The sequence below is a fragment of the Pithys albifrons genome, chromosome 2, assembly GCF_047495875.1.
Source record: "Pithys albifrons albifrons isolate INPA30051 chromosome 2, PitAlb_v1, whole genome shotgun sequence".
Classification (NCBI taxonomy): domain Eukaryota; kingdom Metazoa; phylum Chordata; class Aves; order Passeriformes; family Thamnophilidae; genus Pithys; species Pithys albifrons.
This window is the reverse complement of record NC_092459.1, coordinates 108720310-108742282: the sequence shown is the minus strand read 5'-3', so window position 1 is coordinate 108742282 and position 21973 is coordinate 108720310. Positions and strand designations below refer to the sequence as shown.

The window sequence follows — 21973 nt, the reverse complement described above, 5'->3', positions numbered from 1 at the left end:
GTGGGACAGCTTGTTTGTGGATGAGTCAACCACTGAGTTCCTGTGCCCATGCCAGAATGTGGCATGTAAGAGTCAGCACAGAGCTATGGCTGCACTCACTCCTCTGCCACTGGCCTTGGTAGCTGCAGTGTGGGTTTCCACCCCATCAATGTGTCACTCTGTTGCCTTACCATAATGCATTGTGAGTTTAAATAACTTGCAGAGTGTCAGGATGTGTGTGAAGCTGGGTTGGACATTTTTTAGCCTATTATCCATCTACCTTGTCCCCATCCCCCAAATCAGAACTATTTTAATTAGGCTGTGTTTTTTTTTAATACAAGTGATTAGGATAGAAGGCAAAAGTGTATATCATCACAGTGATTTTTCATCATAAAACTTTCTTGATGCTTATGTACTTGAAAATACACATATTTCTGCCTCTCTACATGGTTTTTATTTAAGCCCAGAAGCATGTTTGTATTTTGAATCTGTAGCATCACTGATGAAAACTCAGGAAGTGTTGAGAGTCCTTCATATTTGCATATGTTGGTTATAAAATCACAACAGAGAGAGAAATTCAGAGTTATCCCACAGCATCCCCTTTTGCGTGTCACATAAAAAACAACACTAAATGAAATTTTTACTCTTATTTCACTGTTCCCTGCAAATAAAATAAGCATTCATCACTGTTACGACACTTCAATTATCTTCTTCAAAAGTCCCCTTTAACCAGGAAGCAAATCTAGTCTTAATATAGCAGGAATATAGGCTGAGAAATACAGTCTGCCAGGTCCAGGTATAATCCTACAAGCTGCTCTATCTGCCCTGACAATTTTCAGTTCCAAAGTGACTCTATTAAGAGGTGCAGTGCAGGGATGTGGTGATGTGTAGCAAAGTCCTGTCAGGATTGGGATCCAGCAGCTCAGCAGTGCTATTCCTGCCTGGCTGCCGCATCCTTCCTTCCCATTCTCTGCCACTGCTCAGCCCAGGAGCTTCATGTGCATCGAGAATGCAACAGCAGGCAGATATTCATGGCTTTGTGAGAGTTGCATTCCCGATTTCTACATCTGTAAAACTGAGATAATATGTTACCAAATTCAAAGGGGCAAATTAATTAGCCAGTGTGCATAGAGCACCTTGAAAGTACAAAATTAACTCTTCCTAGCCCATAAATACTCAAGATGCATCGAGGTGTGCTCTAGGGCCTCTTGATTCCAGACAAAGGTCCTCTTGATTAAATTAGATTGCTAATGTATTAACGCATTAGCACACTTGAAGAAAGAAAAGTTTCAAAAAGCAATTTGGCTTCATCACATGAATGGTGTGTATACTTAATGGAAATTTTTCCAGCATTCACAAAACAAAGAAAAATCAATAAAATTTCTGCCAACGGTTCCACTGAAAACATTTTATAATCTATAGCACCCAGAATCCTGAGCCAAGATAAACCAGCGTTGCTGACAGAAAATACTGACAATTATTTTACATTGATTCAACTTGGCCCAGCCCAGACTGACCTTGTTTATTCATCTCAGTCTCTTAATTCATATTAACTTGGCATCAAAATGGGACATGTGGCATGTGGGCTGAAGACCCATTTCTGTATCTTAGACTCAGATAAACGTAGTGCATTGAGTACTTCCAGTGCCTTGAGCTCTTAGGTAGATTTATATGCATTAGACAGAACTGGTTAAGTTCCTTTTATCCCCGCTGCGCTTTTCATCTCTGTTGACTGTAAAACTAGAAGCTCGGTAGAGGTAACATCTTCTTCTAAGCCTTTGGATATACGTGAAATCCTCCCAGTACTGGTCAATTTTAAAGACATATCCAAAGAGGATGGAGGGTTTTAAGCTCTTTTAAAACATAAAAATAGAAGGGTTATGGCAATTTGGCAGCCAAAAAAGCAATTTGCGGGTCTTGGCAGAATCTGGGGCTGTGTGTAAGAAAGCTGATCAAGACACCACGGAGGAGATAATGGGGTCGGAGAGCAGAAGAATCCCCCTGCTTTTGCAAGCAGCATAATCTGGTCTCCAATGAAGTTTCTTAGTTTCTTTTACTGAACCAATAAAGCTTAGTGTGATGGGAGAGTTGCATTATTGCAGCTTAAAAATGTCTCGAGAAAGCTGATGAGGAGAGTTGCTTTTAGTTGCTTTACATATGCCCAGCTGCTCACAGAGCTGCTGCCCGACTGGGAGTGTGAAGGGAAAGGCACAGGAAAAATCTGAGCTTTTTCTTTGGTTATTTATGTTCTCCTCAGTAATAAAGGGCTGTTTGTGCCTGGAATGTATTATTTGTATTATCAAAGCTGAGCCAGGTTTTGGACTGTGACAGTTAAGAAATCAGGTATTGCAACAAGCATTCACATTTTTATTCTCACAACTACTCTGCTGCCATATCTGAAAGCCACCCTTGGGTAAAACACTACTGGAGTCCAACATGACTACATCCACAGAGGAGGAAAAGTCACTCAAATGAGGAGAATCTTCCCAAAGGAGTTCCCAGGTGGTCTGGCATTGGATGTTTGGTTTATTTTCTCCATTTGACTTGTCCTTGATGAAGGCAGTGCTTCCTTGGACTTCACTGAGCACTTGGCAGTTTGTGGATGGCAGGACAAGCAGCAAGCCAGAAAGCCAAGGTGGCACAACATTATCTCCAAATTTCCAGTTGCACTGCATTGGGAATGGATTGCCTTTCCACATACCTATGTAAGCAGAGATTAATGATGAGTGAAGAAACCAAGACTAGCAAAACCAAAAACAAAAAAATGGAAAAAATCCATCTCCATTTTCCATAATACATAACTGGTTCTTTCGTCCCTGCAGCTCCTTTACAACTTGGATTTCAGTGATGGAAGGAGTGTGGTGGCAGAGTTTAACTGCAAAAATTGTAGAAAATCAGCACTGCCTTTTTGGTCTGACAACCTCCTCTCCTGACATCCACCCACCTTCCTTCATGCAGGTTGCCAACAGTGCCTGGTGCCTGCTATGTGCAATGCATGTCCCCAGTCTGTCTTGCTTAACAAAACTGTAATTGCTCCAAAAAACACCAGCTTTACATCTCATCTTTGAATGACAGGACAGTGCTGGAGTGACTGCATGGCCAAAGGAGTGATCCTAGTGATGCTCAGTCAACAAACCTACTGGCATCTGATAGGAAACAGCTACAATTTGTAGCCAGGAATTTACATGAGCTGTTGTATACTTGAAAAGATAAAAAACAAACAAACCAGCTTTGCTCTGCTGTGCAGTATCTGCCCAACTGTGCAGTCATTGCTCCCTCCCCTTCTATCACTTCTGTTTTGTTTCCAAAGACCTACCAGCTGCAGACAGGTAGACGAAACTGAGTCTGGAATGGATGGCCACACCACCTCCCTGATCAGAAAACCCTTTCCCAGCAGCCAAGAAGGTAAGTGAACAAGTCTCTTTCAAATAAGCACAAGGGTATGAAGCTAAAAATAATGATTAGTATCCTGAAAATTAATTTGAATGTCAGATATAAAAATAAGTCAGTGGCATTGCAGCGTGAGCTTTGTTTGTGTACTTCTAGCACAGAGAGGACTCGGCTAGCAGCTCATGGAAGGTGGAATAAGTCAACTGATCATATCAACCTCTTTATCTTGCAGCAGTTATTCATGATTTAACAAAAACAGGCAAGGGTTTATTACTTTCAGCCACTGTTTCTGTGTTCCCCAGTGCAATGCAGCAGCAGGGCCTTGCTGCCTGCATGGCCTGTGAAGCAGCAGGGGCTCTGGGGCAGGAGAGGGTGGCTGCCCTGCTTCAGCAGTGCCTGGTGTCTCCATCGGAGCAGAGGCAATGCAGTGCAGCAGTGTAGCAGAGGAGAAAGTCACAGTTAAAGAGTTGTCCTGTGAAGTCAGCCAGGCAAGGGCAGGTAAGAGTGTCAGCACAAGGGATGAGACGAGGATTGTTATCTTCTGCCTTGTGCGGGTGTCCCATCACTGCTGACAAGTGTGTAGGAGCAGAGCCAGTCTCCAGACACGCTGACAGAGCCAGTCCAGGCGTAACTGCAGTTCCTATAGCCACAACTGAAGTAGATTGTTTCAAACAAGCTGGTTACCAGTGCACTTCCACCATACAATGAGGCTGAACTAGCAGCTTGCCACCACCAAAAGGGGAAGGTCCTGCTGCCCCCTCACCACCTTCTTCCACCCACATCCATGGGAGCTGACAGTGTATTAACCCGACCATTTTCTTTCACGTGGGCTTTTGTCCATGCCATGAGCCCTGTGTGGGGATTAGAAGACACCACAGACAGCACTAAGTGAGGGGCAGAAGGACATTACCTGCAGCAGGACTTCTTTTTGATGTTGGCAGCTGTTAATTTGGCTCAAGTTGAAACATGAAGCCTCATCCTCAAGCACCTCCTGCAGCAACCTGGCAGCACACAGACTGCAAAACCCTCCCAAGACAGAAGGAAAGCACTCAGACAGGCAGCCTGTATTGAGCCCCACCACCCCAGAGCTACCACTGTACAGGCAGAAAGGTGTGCTGCAGCCACAACTTTGTCCCAGTGTGTGCATGCCAGTCGTGCAACAGCTCTCCACCGTGCCGGGACAATGTGGGATCCCCAGTCCATTGCTGGCCTTGCATCTCCACACTGCCTTACCCACAAAGATCATAGTTGCTTTAACTTGTAGTATTTGGGGGAATATACATATCCTACGTGTATAGACTTGTATAAGCAATATATTAAATATTTTAATGTATCCATTGAATAACATGATATAAAATAGCTGTGTTTTGTCAAAAAAGTGAAAGTTACCTAATACCATACCTTTGTTTGTTTGGGTTTTTCAGTGAGTTAAATGGAATGTAAATAACACAGTGAGTTTTCTTGTTTGTTTCTTTTTTTCAAGGAAATATGAGAGCCATTCCTTCAGAGCAGGTAACCCATGTCTGACTTATTTTTTATTTCTGCTTATTATTATTTACTTAATTTTGAAGCTTCCTGAAACTCCCCAAGCCTGTCCCTGCAAGCTGTCTGCCTGCAGGGCTCTCACTGAAGTTGGTAGAAATGCTCCTATACTGCTCTGCTAGAGCAGGGCTTCACCTGCTGCTTTGTATTGAGCACAGAACATAAAAGTCTTGTCCTCCATCCATGTTTATCTTACATAAACTAACTGGCACTTGTATTGGCACTTTCAAAAGCAAGACTGCAGTAAAGAGGGGTGAAATATGACCCTATGGTTTCATGATAACTTTGAACTGATTTAACTGTAAGGTGCTGCCAAAAAAGGTGGTCCATCCCTTCCCCCACTGCCAACCTCCAGTCCTGTGTCCTCCTCCCTCTCCTGCACTGACTCACATCCTCCCAGCCTGCAAGAAGCTCAGTGTGGGCAGGGAGACGCTGCCCTGTCCCTCAGATCCTTCAGCTACAGTTGTCTCCCATGGGGACATTCTCTCCTGACCTGGTTTGGTATCCGAGGTGGTTGGATGTTGGTTGGGGTGCATACAGAGCACAAATACAGAGCCTGCCTCCAAAGCTGGTGAGTCAGTAGTGCCAACACACTCCTTCAGATCTACTTTAAAGCAAAAAATAAAACTATAAAATAAAATATAAAAAATAATAAAATAGTTTTCATGACAGTGTGGATGAAGGCACAAGAGTGCCTGTGTTTGAGCTTCCTCCCAATTACAGTTCTTGTTTAAACTTCTGTTTTTGAGGCCAAAGTATTCAGTGTTTGGCCTCGGTGCAAACAGATCGTTAAAAAAAAAAAAAAGAAAGGAAGCACTTCAACCTCCCAGCAGAGCAGGATGGCACTTATTTATTTCTTTCATTACAAAACCAGCCTGTGCCAAGTAAAATTGTGCTCTAAGAGCTGTTCTACCAGTCCTGAAGCACTGAAGAAGAACACACACCAGCCCCACCTCTGCAGCCTTCTGCGGGCCCTTGCACATTTTGCCTGGGTGGAGGATGGGGAAAGGCTGGGGACCAGGTGCCAGAGTTCACCACACTGGAGTCGCACCTGTGGGAAATTCTCACACTGAAAGGATGTCTCTGTTGGCCTTTGGATGAATTTTGTGGTCCCAAGATACAGACTAAAGTAAAACACAGCAGCAGTGGTGGTCTGGAGACATTGGTGGGATCCCTGGGCTTGCAGCAGGGTTAGCCAGCAGTTAGCTCCTTCCCAGAGCTGTGTGGAAGATGCTGCTTGCCTTCATATAAGCAGTTGAATTAATAAACTGAGAAGTTAATTTGAAAGCTCTGGACTAGAACAATGAACTCCACAAGCCCAAACATACAGGCTGTATAACAAGAGTGATACACACAAGAAAGCTTTGCCATCACATCATTAAGGATTTATCCAAGGGAGTGGTCGAAGCATTCTTTGGTTCCAAAAAGTTACTGCAGCTGAGTGGTCACCATTACTAAAAGCTGGTGGGTCAAAGTGTGACCTCTGTGACCTGGTTGAAATTGTCTTGATTTCAGCATGCATCACAGAGCTGCTTGTGCACAGGGAAGTGGGGCACCTCCATCTGAGCTGCTTTGGACCAAAGGAAGAGAGGAAGCAGCCCTTCACCTGGACACCACCACCAGCCTGTTGCATCAGCACATTGATGGACAGCTCATCCCAGAGGTCCCACTGTCACCCTCCGGCTTCCCTGGTCTGGCATCCCCCTGCCACCACTTCCCTCATGTTGCTTCAGCAGGAGCTCACACAATACTGGGCTTGGTGCCACCCAAGGGGAGCACACCCAAAACCTGGCCCTTCTTGCACAGGCAATTCTACAGGAAGAGCCCTGTGGCTGCGAGACGGAGGATTCATTTTGCCCTCCTTTCCCAGTTTGTTGGTGATAGGCTGGAGCCAGAAGTGGCCTATTGCCAGCACAAATGTCCACAGAGACCTCAGTGGGAATGTGTCTGAAATGGGCCCTACACTTTGTAGGGGCACCACAGCACGTGTCTTCCTCGTTCACTGCTCTCTCAGCTATGAGGAAGCTTCTCCTCCCTGAAACTGTAAAGATCATGCAACAAGCTGTTCCCAGTGACCTGCCAGAGCAGCTGGTTGTCACACAGCCAAGCAGTGCTCAAGCTGTTGAACAAGATTTGTTTCTGGAGGAAAGCATTAGCCCTACAGCCTGTGAGAGGTGGCTCAGAGGCAGGACTGTGCTACCACGGGGGCCACCTGAGTCCCTCTGGCAGTGCCCGTGGCTTTGCACGAGCACAGGTTACACGTGTGCCACCTGCAGCCCCTTGGGGTGAGGGTGGTGACGCGTGAGGGCTGGTGTGGTGGTCTCAGCTCATAAGTGGATGAATGCAAACCAGCTTTGCCAAACTGGTTTAGGACCAGTGCTGGCCAGAGGATCCCATCACTGAGGATGAAGGTGGGGACAGCGTAGGTAGATGCCAGAGGAGTGAGAATAAGCTGCAGCTTTTCTTGCCCTTGCATGGTTTGCTTGAGTAGGGGCCCTCAAGCTACAGGGTTGAAACAAATGAGAAATGAGCATCCCATCCACAATATTTGGAGTGGTCAGGATTTGGTGTTCATGTTGAGTCCTGTCTTCCAGAAAAGACTGGAGATGAGATTAGGGTAGCCTGGAAGACCACTCTGCTTGAGACTCAGCCTAGTCTTGCTTCTCTGAGCAGGGCAATCCCAGAGGTCCCTCCTATGTTACTCTGGGATTTGATAGTCTTGAGCAAACAGTGTAAGTTAGTTCAGAATATCTCCATTTAGCAGCACCCAGACTTAGATAAGCGAAACCAAGGCTCCCAACACCCTGGTCACCTACCTTGGCACAAGCAAGACCCTTTGGAAAACATTCTTAACTCCTCTCTTGTTTCTGGACCAAAGACATGGCAATTTAAGGTACTGTTATGGTGCCTTATGGCTACCAAATGTTTTTTTTAATATATCACCACTCAGCTGAATTAATACCTATCAGCCAGAATAGTTTGATATGATGCTATTCAAGGGAAACAAGGCATTTCCAGTGAAAAGGAGTAGAACCTATGGATCCTAACAACAGCCATATCCTTCCACATAGCCATTCCTGCAGCCTGGAATCAGCAGTCTTCATCTGAAAAAAAAAGCAGGTGTTTAAAATAATTTCCCATGGCTCTTTCATTTATTCCTCTTTCCCACTCTTGGCCTTTCCCACTTTTATCACGTCCTTGAGAATAATCCCCAGAAGAAGAAGTGTAGCCTCGTGGGAGCACTACAGCAGGCGGGGAAAGGTTTCTCTGTATTTCCCACTCCAGAAGAGCAAAAGGATCCTCCATCTGCCTCAGACCTGTGGAGACAGAGCAAACCACTGCCTCCATCCTGCTATCCCTGCAGGTCCGAGATGACTTAGTGGCTTTTCAATTACAGGGTGTGCCTTCCCGTACCGCTCCTCCCTTCACCTGCCAGAGCGGGACCACATCATTACCATGCAAAGTCCCACGATCTGAACTCTCCAGGGCACAAGTAGATGCTCTCCTGTCAGGATATTCATGTTTTCCTTCTCTGGATGACTAGTGGCTCTTCACCATAGGAAGCAGCACTGTAGTGCTGACTTCCCCTGTTCCTTAACAGCCCTTTTCCTGCACTATGAAAGTCAATTCTCATCAAATTACTACAGTGGCTTTTATTGCTGGGGTGCTACATCAGAAAAGATACAAATATCAGGAGAGGCTTCCAGTCATTACCACTCTTCAGCCTTTTCTTTACATTAAATACCTCTACAAGCTTGATGCCACATCACAGACTTCCCACACGACACCGGCAACTCTTCTTTAGTGTGACCAGAGATGTTTGCAAACAGGATTTTTTGAAAAGTATTTTTTAAAAAAGGAAGTAGGTCTGCAGAGCTGGGTTCTTGTTCACCTCTCCCCAGAGAGTGGCACAAATCACAAATCACAAACCCCAGGTCAGATATCTATCTGATGCACTCAAGACCCTGAGCCTTGAACTACAGGGACCTACTTGAATTCTATATGGTCAGACATGGTGTGGGGTTTTTTTCTCAGCCTGCATTCACCTTCCCACCTGTTCTGTTGGTGCTCAGAGCAACCACCAGCAGAAACCTCTCTGCATCAAGCCCTGACACAGCCCTAGGGACAAAGAGCCACCCCTTCCTCACCTTCAGCCACTGATGTTCCTCAGGGCTTTACTGGAAAAAAAAATCCTGTTTTGCGATGACTCTTAGAAGTGTCATTCAGAGAGCAAGAAGAGCCCACAGAAAGCTTGAAGCCACCTGAAAAGCAAGGCACATACACACAGCCCCACCATGAGGACTGCTGCCAAGTAAGGCAGCTCATAACCTCCTTGAAGTCTCAGTGGTGAAACAGTGCTTCAAGTTTCCACACTGGAATAGCCTGGTGGGGTCTCGGGTACAAGCACTGGTTTGGGGGGGACATTGGGGACACTTCCTCGTCATCTTCAAATTACCTCTGAGAATTACCACGGGGTCGTATTGTGGCAGGGCCACCTCTCATCCTCTCCCTGCAAGGAAAAGCCAAGCAATGGACTGGAAACTCAGTGTCCATACAGTGCTTGTCTGGAGACATTGCACTTTTGCTGCTCCCTCCATGCTGAGGTAGGGAGGTCATAGGAGGGAGTGCTGTTTCAGAGGGAAATCTCTATCTCTGTGGTGAAATGCACATGCCATGAGATGGAGCTACTGCTCTGGTAAAGGTTCCTTTTGAAACTTCAAGTGTTAAGGGATTTTTTTTCATCTTTCATGAAGCCAAGGAGCCAGGGAGTCACTCATATGAGTCCTGTCTGCCCTCACCCACCTGACACAGCCTTGACAGCCACCTCCTGGGGCCAAGCCCACCCTCTCTTCCCACGCCAACCTGCGTGTTTTGCCCTCCGAGACAGGACAAACACACATTTCCCTTTGTTTCCAGCTCCACACCTAGTTTTTTTCTTTGCATCATGAAGGGCTGGCTACTCATCTGTAATTCAAAAGAAAGCAATGACTCACTAGACTACATCGCTTTCCAAGGCAAAGTATTTCATGCATTTCGCAGGCACGCTAGCCCATGTTATGAAATAACCTCTATTTGTGGCACGCACTCCCCCCATTGTCATGTCCTTTGCAAAACCAGAGGCTGGGGGTTTCACCCTGAGTGCAGGATGGGGGTTTGTGCTTAAATAGCATATTTGCATTGTATGAGGAATGCAAAGTGCCATCCTCTCGTAACTTTGAGAACCTGGCTGGCTACCCGCTGGCATGAGCCCAGCCTTGTGCTGTTCGCAGTATGTTTTAATTAAAAGGTAACAAAAATATAAAGTTTCACTTTTGCCAATAAGCTTCCAGGCGCCAGGTAAGGGGCCTAAAAGGCAGGATGAGCCTCAACTCCCACCCCCTCATATCTCAGGGGACACTGGCAGCAGCTGCTGAAGCTGCAGCCCATTTTTCCAGGAACAGCTGGGATGGGTCTGTGAAGGGACTTAAAAGAAGTATGAGAGGTGCCTTACCTTGAACCACAAGGCAAGATCCATCGCTTTGGGACTGCATCCTTCATTCCCAGGCCAAAATGGGATAGTGTCAGCAATTGTCTCTTCTGCCTGGGTTGGGATGGTATTTCCATTATCTGTGTTGCTGTGTCTCCTTGCCTGTCCCTGACGCCTGATCCTGCCTGCCTTTCCCCCACAGGAGAGCAGAGGCAGCGGATCTCTCCAAATCGTGCACTTCGGGTTGGTGTGACTGAGCCTCCCACAGCAAAGAAGAGGAAACCTCACCAAGGTGGTGGAGTTCACGGGAAGTCCTTCAGAGAACTTCCAGCCAGCCCTGACTCTGACCACTAGCAGATGACAAGACAACAGGCTTAGAAAATAGCCTGCCCTTAGACCTCCAAATTATTTCTGAGTTCACACAAGTGTGTCCATTCACAAAGTACCCTGTGTGTCCTTGTGGAGGGCAACTTGGTGACATTTTCATCATGTCGTTCAAAGACATCAAAAAAGGGAGCAATTGCAGATCCTCATTTACTGTACAAACTCAGTGCTGAAAAATTTGGGGATTTTCTTGGATGAATCCATAAGCTTTTCAGGAGGAAGTCTGCAATCCTCTATGCATTATATGTTTTTACAATCTTCACTTGGAAGCAGATTTGAATTTCCACTTAAGGCTCTGAAAACCGTCCTATTGAGATACCAGTAGATAAGATCTTCACTCAGGATACCTCTGTGAAAGAGCAGCCTTTCACAGTCGGCAGCATTTTTCAAAGAATGCTCTCAATTTTCATATCTAGATATATCATCTTAGTTGAATAACCATTATTTTGCCTTGAAAAAAAAGATGTGGAGCCTCTTAAACATCATTCCATTGGAGTCCAGATTTTAATCTGCCTCCTCTAACCAGAAAGAAAAAATGCACTGACAAGGTAATGTAACCTGTTTCAGCCCTCTATTTTTTCTGGCAATGAAGAGAGGGACAAGCATCATCTTGGGTCTGTCTTCCCACCATTTGATCGAGCACAGAGTGTTCAGACATAGATGTTGTGTACTCAGCCACAGGCACATGTGAGGATTAATCTTGAGCTTTTTGGGGAGCATTGGGTGGTTGCAACCCAAAGCCAGTGAGCTTCTTGATATTGGTTTTGTATGGTAAACAAATCTGTATGATGGACTGAAAATAAAAGCACAATGTTTAAAAAAAAATAAAAAGCCACAAGCCATTAGAAGTATTTTGTTAACAAAAATTCTTTATTTACCCAAGTAAAATATTTGGGCTTGCTGTCACCAGAACAAAAATTCTGTATTTACCCAAATAAAATACTTGGGCTCACTCTCACCAGAACAAAAATTCTGTATTTACCCAAATAAAATATTTGGGCTCGCTGTCACCAGAACAAAAATTCTGTATTTACCCAAATAAAATATTTGGGCTTGCTGTCACAGCCATTTCCCCCTTAGAGTTGAAATTCTGCTGCCCAGTGGGTGATTTTGGTTGCAGCATTTTGGCATTTCATCCCAACTGGGACCTTTCCATGAGTATATTCAAAGGACACACTTTGGTTTCGGGTTTGAAGGGAGTGAAGGGGCTGCAATCCATTGGGTTTTGTACACCCAACAGGATAAAAATAATTAAGGAGAGCTTTGAGATAGAGCAGGCTGCCACATCACCTCCCCAGGCAGAGCTGTGACAGTGATAGCCGTGCTCTGCCCTGTGCTGGCAGAGGAACGTGCCTTTAATGTCCCATGGATGGAAATTTAATTTCTGCAGAACACGTGGCACAGTGATGGACACGGTGATGGGGGTCCCGTCCTGCATAAGAGGCTGCGACACGTTGCCTTGCCATGCAGCCATTCTGCTGAACTGCAGCCATATTTCTGTCAGTACAAGTGATGGTCTATATGAGGGATTAATCTGACACCAGACAGTGATTCTTAATCCTTCAGTATATCATAATCTATTTACTTTGCATGCTAAGAGGATTTCAGCTTAAAAATATACAGGAAGTGATACTAGAAATGTACATAAGGTCCAGAATGCTGTTTCCTAAAATTGCGGTTTTTCATTAAAATAAAAATCCTCTTGTGACTTTCTTGGAAAAGTCCTGTCTGTCCTGGAAAAAAAAAAAATATGTTGAATAGGGATTTAACTGGAAACAGGCGTATGTTTTCCTTTGGGCTTCAGCCCTGTGATCATTTTCACCCTCCTCCTTCCCCACAGCATTTTGTGCTCGACTGTACGACATGAAAGAAGCGCTCCCCAGTACAGTTTCCTCAGCTGGGAGGTACACCTGCAGACTTTTATTGACAAAATCAAAACAAGTTTGGAACCACCATGGGACTTTATGTGCATTAATTGCTACTCAAAGAGCTTGAATTAGCAGAGACTGGCTAACACAGAGGTCAGCACCGGGAAAACCACAAACCGATGGCTCCTTATTCAGCTGTAATCACCTGTTTTCTCTGTGCCCTGCCAGAAGGGCTGTCTGCAGAATAGCTGTAGTAAGTCATATTAGTGGGTATGACTTCTGAAACTTTCAACACAATTTATAGTTATAATTTTTTAATAATTTAATTCTTGCTTGGCCATAACAATTTGCATTCCCAAAGCACATCCTGCACTCAAAAGAGGAGTTGGTCACCCCAGCCAGCAGCAGCCCTGCCCAGCCTCTGTCCACCTCTGCACCACTGAGAGTGTTCACACCATCACCTGTCACAGCTCCCTGCCACATGTGGGGGTTTAACGGCAAAGCTTCCCAAGCAGGGGCTCAGCTCAGAGCAAATACTCTGATAACAGCCAATAGGTCATCAATTATTCCGGGTCCAGGAAGCTCCAAGTATAAAAGCAAATGACAGCCCTAGCTGGCGAATATTCTCCGTTCTGCCCTTCTCACCCCTCACGCCTAATCCTGGCCCTTCACTTATGAGCAGGAAAGCCCCACACGTGCCTTTGGAGCAGGTGTTTGGGAGCAGAGGCAGCTGCCGGCACTCGGAGCTTCACAGCTCGTGCCAGGTAACCCAGCACATCTCGGCACTGTGGCTGCACCCCTGGGCCACTGGCAGCTCCGTGCTTCAGCAGCAAAAGCTATTTTAATAAAAAAATAATAATAATTACAGTAGCTATGCACCCAGAAGTCTTCTTGCTTGAGAAGTGAGGCACGAGCCAGCCCGGCAGCTGTCTCAGAACCAGGTTGCCCTAAAAACCTTGGCAATCCTGCTGGTGCCTGCCCCTGGAGCCAAGCAGCAGGCAGTGAGTGGCAAGGCACTGTGCCACTTTACCTGCCATGACTCATGCTCAGGGTGGCTGTGCCTGTTCAAGCCTCGAGGAAGCCCACAGTGGGAGATGTTTGCTCCCTTGCTCAAGCGGGCAAAACAGGGAGGGTCCTGAGGGTCCCCTCAAACTCGGGTATGACCCCATCATACTCACCCACCAACATGCACAAGTCATGTCTCATCCTCCCTTCTGGCACTGACTGAAAAAAAAATAAAAAAAGGAAGCAAAGCATTGAGGGCAAAGTCATGATTTGATGTGATCTGGTCCACATCTGTGCCTCTGCTGCCAGCTGCTTCAATACCATGCTCTGGATTTGTGTGAGCAGGACAGGAAAACACCCCAATTCCAGTGTGGGAGTTGCTGGACAAGCCACTGGCTGGTGGCACAGGGTGCTGCTGCAGGAGGAGACAAGCACTGCTTGGAGTCCCAAACCCCAAAGCAGACTCCCAGCCCACTGTGGGGCACTGCAGGAAGAGGTTTAGGACCACGTCACCAAAACTGAAATTGAGGGTCCCCTCTTGGCTGTGTGTCTCAGCCTCACTGATTTACTGAGTTATAATGGAACACAGTTTACAAGGATAATGAAGTGTGCATAATTTTTGTCTAAAGAAGATGGAAAGTGTCTGTTTGGGGCAGTGTGTTTTATACAACTGCTGGGTCTTGTCTCTCAGGTGCCCATTAAATCTGGGAGGTTCATTTCATGCCCAGCACAGATTTTTTTTTCTTCAGTCCCAGGAGGTCTGTGTTAATATTTGCCCCTTTAAAAGAAGGGTTTGGGGATGCATGGGCTGCTGCACTGGAGCCAGCATGCACATCCCTCCCTCAAACTGCTTGTACAGCCACGCTAGTGTGATGAGTGTCTTACCTGTGCTTTTGCAGAAGAGAACAATTATTTTAAAGGTCTAGATACATTTGTAAAAATAAACACTCAAGTATGTGCATACATACTCGTGTATATAGATGCACAGAAGGAGACAACCAGGAAAAGAACCACTTAAAGAAAAATCCCCTAAAACTGACTCCTCTGTGCTTGTCCCCTCTCATCACTTCCCGTTGCTCCGTGGGGTGTGGGAAGCCACCCCCTGCTCGGGGCTATGCCATGGCCACAATCCTGGAAGGATGCGCGGAGGGCACCTAGGGCTGACCCCACTGGATTTCCCACCGCAGCAGCAGAATCCCTGCCAGCTCCGCTGGCATCCACCAGGATGCTGGGGAGGCAGAGCGCGGGCAGGTGGGACAGGAGGCGGGTCTGTGAAGCCCTCCCCGAAGTGGCCACGCAGAGCACACCCCTCGCCTCACCACGGTCCCCACTGCCACGGGGTGCCTGAGGAAACCAGGGTTGGGGGCACACGGCACAGCCCCGGAGCTCCCAGTTGCAGTGAGCATTAATGCGAGACCACGGGGAGGAGGATGGGAATCTGGGGATGCCCCCCGAGCAGTGCATCAATGGCCCAAGCAGAGCTGGCAGTGGCCCCGCTCGTGCCCTCAGCCCCGGTCCTGTGCGAGCAGGAACAGCCACAGCACCAGCTGACGGTTTCCAACAACTGCAGGGAAGGTCTTGGGGGAAAAAGAAATAAATAAAGGAGGGGAATTGTCACCAGAAATAATTCATCTCCCTGTCTTTCCCGGCTGGACCACAGCCGGCAGTGGAACGGCCGGGAGCCAGCGCTGGACGCTTGGGTGCCGAACACCCCTCGCTGCACGGTGGGCAGAGGTCCGGCTGCCTGGCACCCCGGCACCACAACTCAGGCCTGCCCGTGGGTCCCCAGTTCGGGAGGCTGCCCCACCAGCTATAGGGGATTTGCTGTTTCGACCAGCGTTTGCACATCCCGTGGGGTTCCACCGGCACCACGGCGCAGCAATAAATCAGTAACCAATTAAACGTCAATTAACGTAAGACTGAGTCCCCAGCCCACACCCGCAGAAGTGGCGGTGCGTCCCCTTCCAGAGCACTCGCAAACTCATCACACACACCCCCATCATGCCGGGACCCACCAGGAAATATTTCCCAGCGTCTCACTGACCCGAGGAAAGCTTCATGAGGAAGAGGAGGAGGGAGGGAGGAAGGAGGACAGGACACCACTGCATTTATTAGTTTAGATTTTATTGGGGTGGAGGGGAAGAAAGGAGGGGCGTTGCCTTACAGTTGGAGGGATAAGCGTGGGGTTACGGCATCAGAAATCACACTTACACGGTCCCTCTCCCCCCTGCGGGGCAAAGCTGTCGGAAAGCCCCAGCCCAAGCGGGCGAGGCGCGCAGGCAACGCAGGGCTGCAGCCCCGACCCGCCACAACGTACCGACCGACGGAAGGGGCTCAAGAAAACCAAAACGGAAACCAAACCAAAGAACACATCCCGAAAAGCCGTGCGCCCCACCCTCAGCCCCAAAGCAGAGCTGCTTGCCCCTGCAACCCTCCCCCCAAAAAATAAACCAAAACTTTGTTAACAGCTTTTTTCTTTCCTTTTTATTTTTTTTCCAAAAGTTTTGGATTTTTTTTGGTCTGCAGGTTGCGGATCAGCTGGGCAGCCTTTCCCTCCCCCTTTGACACCCCTCTGGGCATCTGCCATGGCTGCTGTCCCCTCCCTGCCCCAGGACGGCACAGCCAAGCTTGTGCAGAGCCCTCGAGGATGGACGGAGGACATGAAACGGGGAAAGATTCATTTTTAGGGAAGAAAATTAAAACTTAAAAAGATTTTTTTTACGTTCTGTTCCATGTTAGACTCTAGATAAATGCCAACCCAACAGCATCAACTAAAAATAATCGTGGTCACTGCAACGGACCGAGTATTTACATCGTTCCCGCCGCTCCCCGCGGCAAGAGGCTGTACAGGACCAGCAAACCGGGGCTTCCGCACCGGTAGAGGCTGAGGGTCCCCGCGCAAAGCTGGTGGCGGGAGGGGCACCGGCAGGGCAGGAGCCAGCCTGCGCCTCTGCCCGGGGGGCGGCAGGGGAGACGCTAGGCTTTTTAATTTATTTTTTTTAAACTCCTCTTCTGTTACGTTTAAAAAAATAATAATTATAATAAACCTGGTGGAGTGGTGCAGGAAGCAAATAAATATCAGTCAGTAGAGATGGGGGTGGCAGGACCTCCCCATGGCATCGCCACTGCTAACGAAGAGGGAGGAGGAGGAAGAGCCAGAGTCCTGCCCAGGAGGCGGTGGGGACACCCCAGGTGAGGGGACAGTGGCAGCTTGGGGGCGATGGTGATCGGCCCCTCACAAGACCTGGAAGCGCCAGGACGCCTGGTCCTTGTAGTCGAGGCAGTCGGGGGAGTTAAAGTTGAGCTTCCAGGAGGCAGCGGCGGCAGCGGCGGGCTCCTTGTAGTCCAGGCAGTCGGAGGAGTTGAAGGGCAGCCCCGTGCCGCCGTAACCCTGGTGGTGGTGGTGATGGTGATGATGGTGGTGGTGGCCTGAGCTCTGGCTCAGCGGGTGGTGGTGGTGGTGACCTGGCACCGAGGAGGGCCCCATGGGGCTGAGCTGGTGGGGATGGTGGTGGGAGTGCATGGGTGCCAGGTAGGAGCTGCAATCCACGCCTCCGAAGTAGGACGAGGAGGGCGGTGCAGGGTAGCCCTGGCCGTACCCCCCTCCTTGGCTGTAGGACACGGGGTAACTGGCGGAGGCGGCGGAGGCGGCGGGGCCGGCCCGCTGCATGCAGGACGCGGCGGCCGGAGGCAGCGGCTCGGGCACCGTCACCCCCGCCGGGGCCGCGCCGGGAGAGATGGAAGCCGGGCTCCAGATGGATGACGCCGGGGTGCTGAGAGATGCCGGGGCGCCCACCGGGGCTGAGGAGGCCGAGCTGGAGGAGGAAGAGGAGGCTGAGCTGGAGGCCGCTGCCGGCGGCGTGAACTGCCCGCTGCTCTCGGAACCCGAGCTCTCACGGGCTGGCGAGGATTTCTTCTTGGCCGGACGGCTCTTGGCCCCGCCGCCGCTCTGCTGCTGCTGCCGGCACTTGGCACGGCGGTTCTTGAACCAGACCTGGAGCGAGTAAATGGGGTGCAGGGCAGTGTGAGCAGGGCGCCCAAAGAACCCAGAAGGGGCTTTTCACTCTGCGAGCACCCAACCAACCTCACGCTGGCACCAGTTCTCCGAGCACCTACACCCAGCCATTGACACTGCACATCCCCCGCACCCCCCAAAAAACCAAACACCCCCGTCTGGCTCCCAGGCCGCCCCACATCCTGCCAAAAGCAAGAATGACCAGGGTCAACGGCTGGAGTGTCCCAGCTTGTGCATATCCCTGGCACAATGATAAAATACGGTTTCGGAGGACAGATCCTGCTTTGGGTGCTGCCTGCAAATCCCATCCCGTTGGGTATCCGGGAGTTCCCAGAGGAAGTACTTCTGGGAAGCACTCACATAATGGGGCTGCTGTGCTCTGAAGCAGGTGGAGGGTTACAGAAATATATTAATAAAAATAAAATTAAAACAAGAACACAAAAAATAGAAATAAAATTTAGTGCCCTACCCCACTTTGGCTGAATGGGGCAAACCAGTGGACAGGAATCCACATGCATCTCTGTCCCAAGGAAATTGCAATGAGTGTGGACGGAGCACCCGGTCTAAGCGGGGCCAGCTGAGCTGCTGTGCCCCTTCAACCTCCCAGCCCAGGGCGCTGCAGGATTTCCCCACGCAGTCTGGTACCTGGACTCGGGATTCGGGCAGGTTGATCTTCAGGGCGACTTCCTCCCGCATGAAGATGTCAGGGTAGCGGGTCTTGGCAAAGAGTGCCTCCAGCACGTCCAGCTGCGAGCGGGTGAAGGTGGTGCGTTCCCGCCGCTGTTTCCGTGGGGTGGCTGGGGAAGGAGCATCGCCACGCTGGTCACACTGGGTCCCCACGCACCTTCTGCACACCCCCTGGCACGGCGGCCTGAGATGCACCCCTGCTGCTGATCCCCAAGAACGGCAGTGCCCCCGCACCCCACGGCTGCCGGAGCCCGTCCCGCCGCAGGCAGGGCGAGGGGCACAGGGTTGGTAAGGGTCAGGCCTGGCTCCAGCGGCAGCTACAGGCAGATTTCGTTGTGTTGAAATAAATCTACTTTTTTTTTTTTTATTTGAAAGTTTTATCTTTAAAAATTCCCACGAGAAAGAAGAAACCCCGGCAACTGGGGTGAAATTCAGCTAGATCCCCTCTCCCCAGTCAAGGGCATAGGCAAACGGGAGGACTCGCCCAACAATCCACCCCAAACCGTAAACCCCACCAGCTCCTCCAAACCCACCCGGGACAGAAATTTTCCCCTTTCACTTGCTGGAGGATGGCTGGATTGGGGGGCGGGGGGGGGGGGGGGGCGCGGCACTCACCTGGATACCCCACGGAGGGATGCAGCAGGTCCATGGCGGGGCCTGTCAGCCCCAGCCCATTCATGCCGTAAGGGGGCTGTTTGAGGTAAGACATCATGCTAAAAGCCGGGTAGTTTTCTCCAAAGTCCCGCAGAAAAAAGAATAAACTCAAAATCAAATCAAATGTGTGGGGTGGGAAGCGGGGAAAAAAGACGAAAAAAAAAGCGCCGACAAATAGTACCCCCGGAAAAAAACCAAACAAGAGGCAAAAAAAATTTAAAAGCCAACGACAATTAAAAAACGGAGCAGAAAATCAGCGTGAAAGGACTTTTTTTCGTTCCGTCCAGCCGTCACCGTTGCGAGGTCCTCGAGTGATCACAGGTAAAGTGAGGGAAAAATAAAAATGAAGGGAAAAAAATAAAACAACAACGAGGATCGGGAAACAGGCGGAGTTCTTCCTCGCACAGAGGCGAGGCCGGAGCGTCTGGGAAGAGAGTGGAGAGAAGAAGCGGGTGAGGGCTCCGGCCGCCCCGAGTCCTGCCGGGGGGCGCCCGGAGCTCCCGCGGGTTGCGCCCACCCGGCGCGGGGACACCGGGCGGGCGCCTTCTGATTGTTTTATTACTATTTTATTTTAAACGAACGCGAGTTGCGCGCAAGTGCCGAGAGGTAACAGTGCCCGGCGATCGGGAGAGATAAAGCAATTATTTAAAAAGATAATTGGATTAGGAATCAAAAGGAGGTATCAGAAGAGGGAAGTATAATTAATTTAAAAGCGAGCAGACGGGGACGTTTTAATTAGAAATGGATAAGAGTTAAAAAGGGGAAAAGGAAAAGGGAGCGCGCCGACAGCCGAGCGGGCGCAGCTCCGGCAGCCGGGACGGGACGGCGGCGGGCCCCGACCGGGGGTCTGCGGGAGGGGACAAACACACGGGACCGGCTCGGGAGGCAGAGGGCGGGCTCGGTGGTAAAATGCCGCAGATAAACGCCAAGGGAAGGAAGGAGCGGAGAGACCCCCGGCAGTCCCGTCGAGCTCCGGGGGCGGTCCTCGCTGCCGCGGCTGAGACAAGTATCCCCCCAGCCAGGGGGATGGTGGGTACCCTGGATGGCCAGTGGGTAAATGTTGGGTGGGGATTCGTGGCACCCCCCAGTAGGCCGGGGCCGGGCGCAGGTCGGGTGGCAGCGCCGTGACCCGGCGTTGCATAACTTTGTCGGGGACGCGGCGGAGTCGGCCAGTCCCGGGCGGAGAGAGGTAGGGGAAAACGGAGAAAATAAAAGTGCAAAAAGAGAAGAAAGAGGAAAATCCCGAGGTCGGCCCGGCCCGGCCGCGCTCACCACCCCCGCTCGCGGTGCCGTGGGCCCGCTACGCTCTGTCCCACCGCCGCCCGCCCCGTCGGTGAGCGCGGTGCCCACCGCCCCCGCCCGCCTCACCTGCGCGGCCACCTGCGGAGCGACTGAGCGACCGCCCGACGGCCGCGGCGGGGGCTGCGCGGGGCAGCGCGGGGCGGAGTGGGCGGGGGGCGCGGTGGGGGCGCGGCGGGGGAGGGAGGGAGGGAGGGGGGCAGGCAGGTGAGAGGCGGGCTGGGGAGGGGGCCGGGGGGGCGCTGCCCGAAGCCGAGCCGCGCACCCCCGACTTGTCGGGGTGCCCCGCGTTTACCTTGCCGGCGGCCCGCGCTGTCGGGGCGATGGAGCCGCGGCCCTGATGAGGATTGATCACCTACCCCCGGCCCTACCCTTGTATGTGCGCGCAAAGCAACTGCGTAACCAGCCTGGCGCCAATCCCCGGCCGCTCCCCGCCTGACTGACAACCGCCCGGGCAATGGCAGCGCGGGGCGACGGCTCCTCCGCACCGCCCCGCGCCGCTCCGCGCTCCCCCGCGCACCGACCCCGGCGCCGCGGAGAGCCGGCCGGTGGGGGGAGGAGTGCAGGGGGCGGGCGCGCAGTGCCCCGCGCAACCTCCGCGGAGAGGGCGGGTGGTGGGAATTGTTAGAGAAGTGCCGGGATGGGGCGGGGGAGAGCGGGGTTAGTGGCGCTCCGCGCCCGCGCAGCGCTGTCCCCTCCCTCAGGAAGCCCCCCACGCCGCTCCGCGCCCCCTTCCTCGTCCCTGCCGCCCGAGGAGACCGCAGAAAAAGTTTCGGCCGCCGCCTTCGCCGGCGCGGAGCTCACTCCTGGAGAGGCGAGGCGGCATCGTGGCCCCCCCACCCCGATGCCCGGGGGCTCTCACAAACTTTGTGTTTTAAAATCCCAATAAAACAGCAGCGACTGCACCTTTCCCAGCGTGTCTCGGATTTAGGGGCTGATCCGCGCCGCGGCAGGGGCCGCGCGGGAGCGGGGCGAGATGACACGGAGCCCTCCGCGCCTCTCCGCGGGGTCTCGCTCGTCGCTCGGGGCGGCGGGGTCGGGGCGCGGCGGAGCAACCCCAGATCTCTAACGAGGCTCCGGTGCCCGGCTTTTGTTGGTCTCCCCAAATCAGCTCCCTCTAATTGCAGTGGAGCTGAAAGCGAGCTAATGTTCAAAGGCGCTGCTCGCCGGCCCCGACCTGAACGCGGTCTCCCGGGGGAAAGACTTTCCCACACCGCATTTTATTTTGTTGTTGGGGGTTTTCCCCTTCTTTTTAAATCTTTTTCCTGTGCGAGGAGGGAACCGTCTAAGCCGGGCAGGAGGGAGCCGATGAGTAGACAGAAGGTTAGCAAGCTTCTCCGCTCGCCCGCAAAAGTCAGCGACACGAGCACTTCTCCCCCAACAAAGGCGCCGCGGCCCATTCACAAAAAAGCAAAGGCAGGAGGAGGGAGGAGGAAGAGTTTGTGGGGGCAGTTCTCCCCCTTCCAGCCCCTCTTCCCCGTTTTGCCCCGGTTCCGCCGGGGCAGTTCCCGGGCCGTGCTGCGCTCCCCCCGCTCCCGCTGCCTTACCATCACTTCACCCCGGCTGGTCTTCCCTGTCCTGGCGGGTGCAGACACCCCCCGAGGCTGCCCCTCACCTCCACCACACGCACATCAGGGGGTATCTATGCCCCCACCCCCCTCCCCCAAAGCCCCTTGCAACTCC

At 51.1% G+C, this 21973-nt stretch overlaps 2 protein-coding genes across 4 annotated transcripts in view; one reads left to right on the top strand and one right to left on the bottom strand.

The window, feature by feature from the left end:
- The window catches only part of WDPCP (WD repeat containing planar cell polarity effector), a 147621-nt gene extending 136901 nt beyond the window's left edge, over nucleotides 1-10720 (top strand). Inside the window, exons 18-20 of the mRNA XM_071582045.1 lie at nucleotides 3290-3384; nucleotides 4853-4881; nucleotides 10581-10720. Coding sequence (XP_071438146.1) covers nucleotides 3290-3384; nucleotides 4853-4881; nucleotides 10581-10631 — 175 coding nt within the window. The 3' untranslated portion in view covers nucleotides 10632-10720. The remainder of the gene's footprint in view (nucleotides 1-3289; nucleotides 3385-4852; nucleotides 4882-10580) is intronic.
- Nucleotides 10721-15742: 5022 nt separating this feature from the next.
- Nucleotides 15743-21925, bottom strand: OTX1 (orthodenticle homeobox 1). Of its 3 annotated transcripts, none has more exons than XM_071582042.1 (4): nucleotides 21838-21925; nucleotides 18953-19415; nucleotides 18296-18447; nucleotides 15743-17629 (listed from the first exon to the last, which is right to left on the bottom strand). In XM_071582042.1, exons 2-4 carry the CDS (start codon nucleotides 19047-19049, stop codon nucleotides 16871-16873), a joined length of 1008 nt encoding a protein of 335 aa, XP_071438143.1. In that variant the 5' UTR covers nucleotides 19050-19415; nucleotides 21838-21925; the 3' UTR covers nucleotides 15743-16870. The 3 variants fall into 3 exon arrangements, with proteins under 3 accessions (XP_071438143.1, XP_071438142.1, XP_071438144.1); XM_071582041.1 differs by lacking the exon at nucleotides 21838-21925 and adding an exon at nucleotides 20586-20826; XM_071582043.1 differs by lacking the exon at nucleotides 21838-21925 and adding an exon at nucleotides 20360-20405.
- Nucleotides 21926-21973: the final 48 nt, after the last annotated feature.

Excerpts from the sequence above, each read along its gene's own strand:
- OTX1 (XM_071582042.1), bottom strand. The coding sequence starts at position 19,049 with ATGATGTCTTACCTCAAACAGCCCCCTTACGGCATGAATGGGCTGGGG. Across the intron at positions 18,448-18,952 it reads TCCCTCCGTGGGGTATCCAG|CCACCCCACGGAAACAGCGG; the intron begins GTGAGTGCCGCG and ends CTCCTTCCCCAG. Across the intron at positions 17,630-18,295 it reads TGCCCGAATCCCGAGTCCAG|GTCTGGTTCAAGAACCGCCG; the intron begins GTACCAGACTGC and ends TACTCGCTCCAG.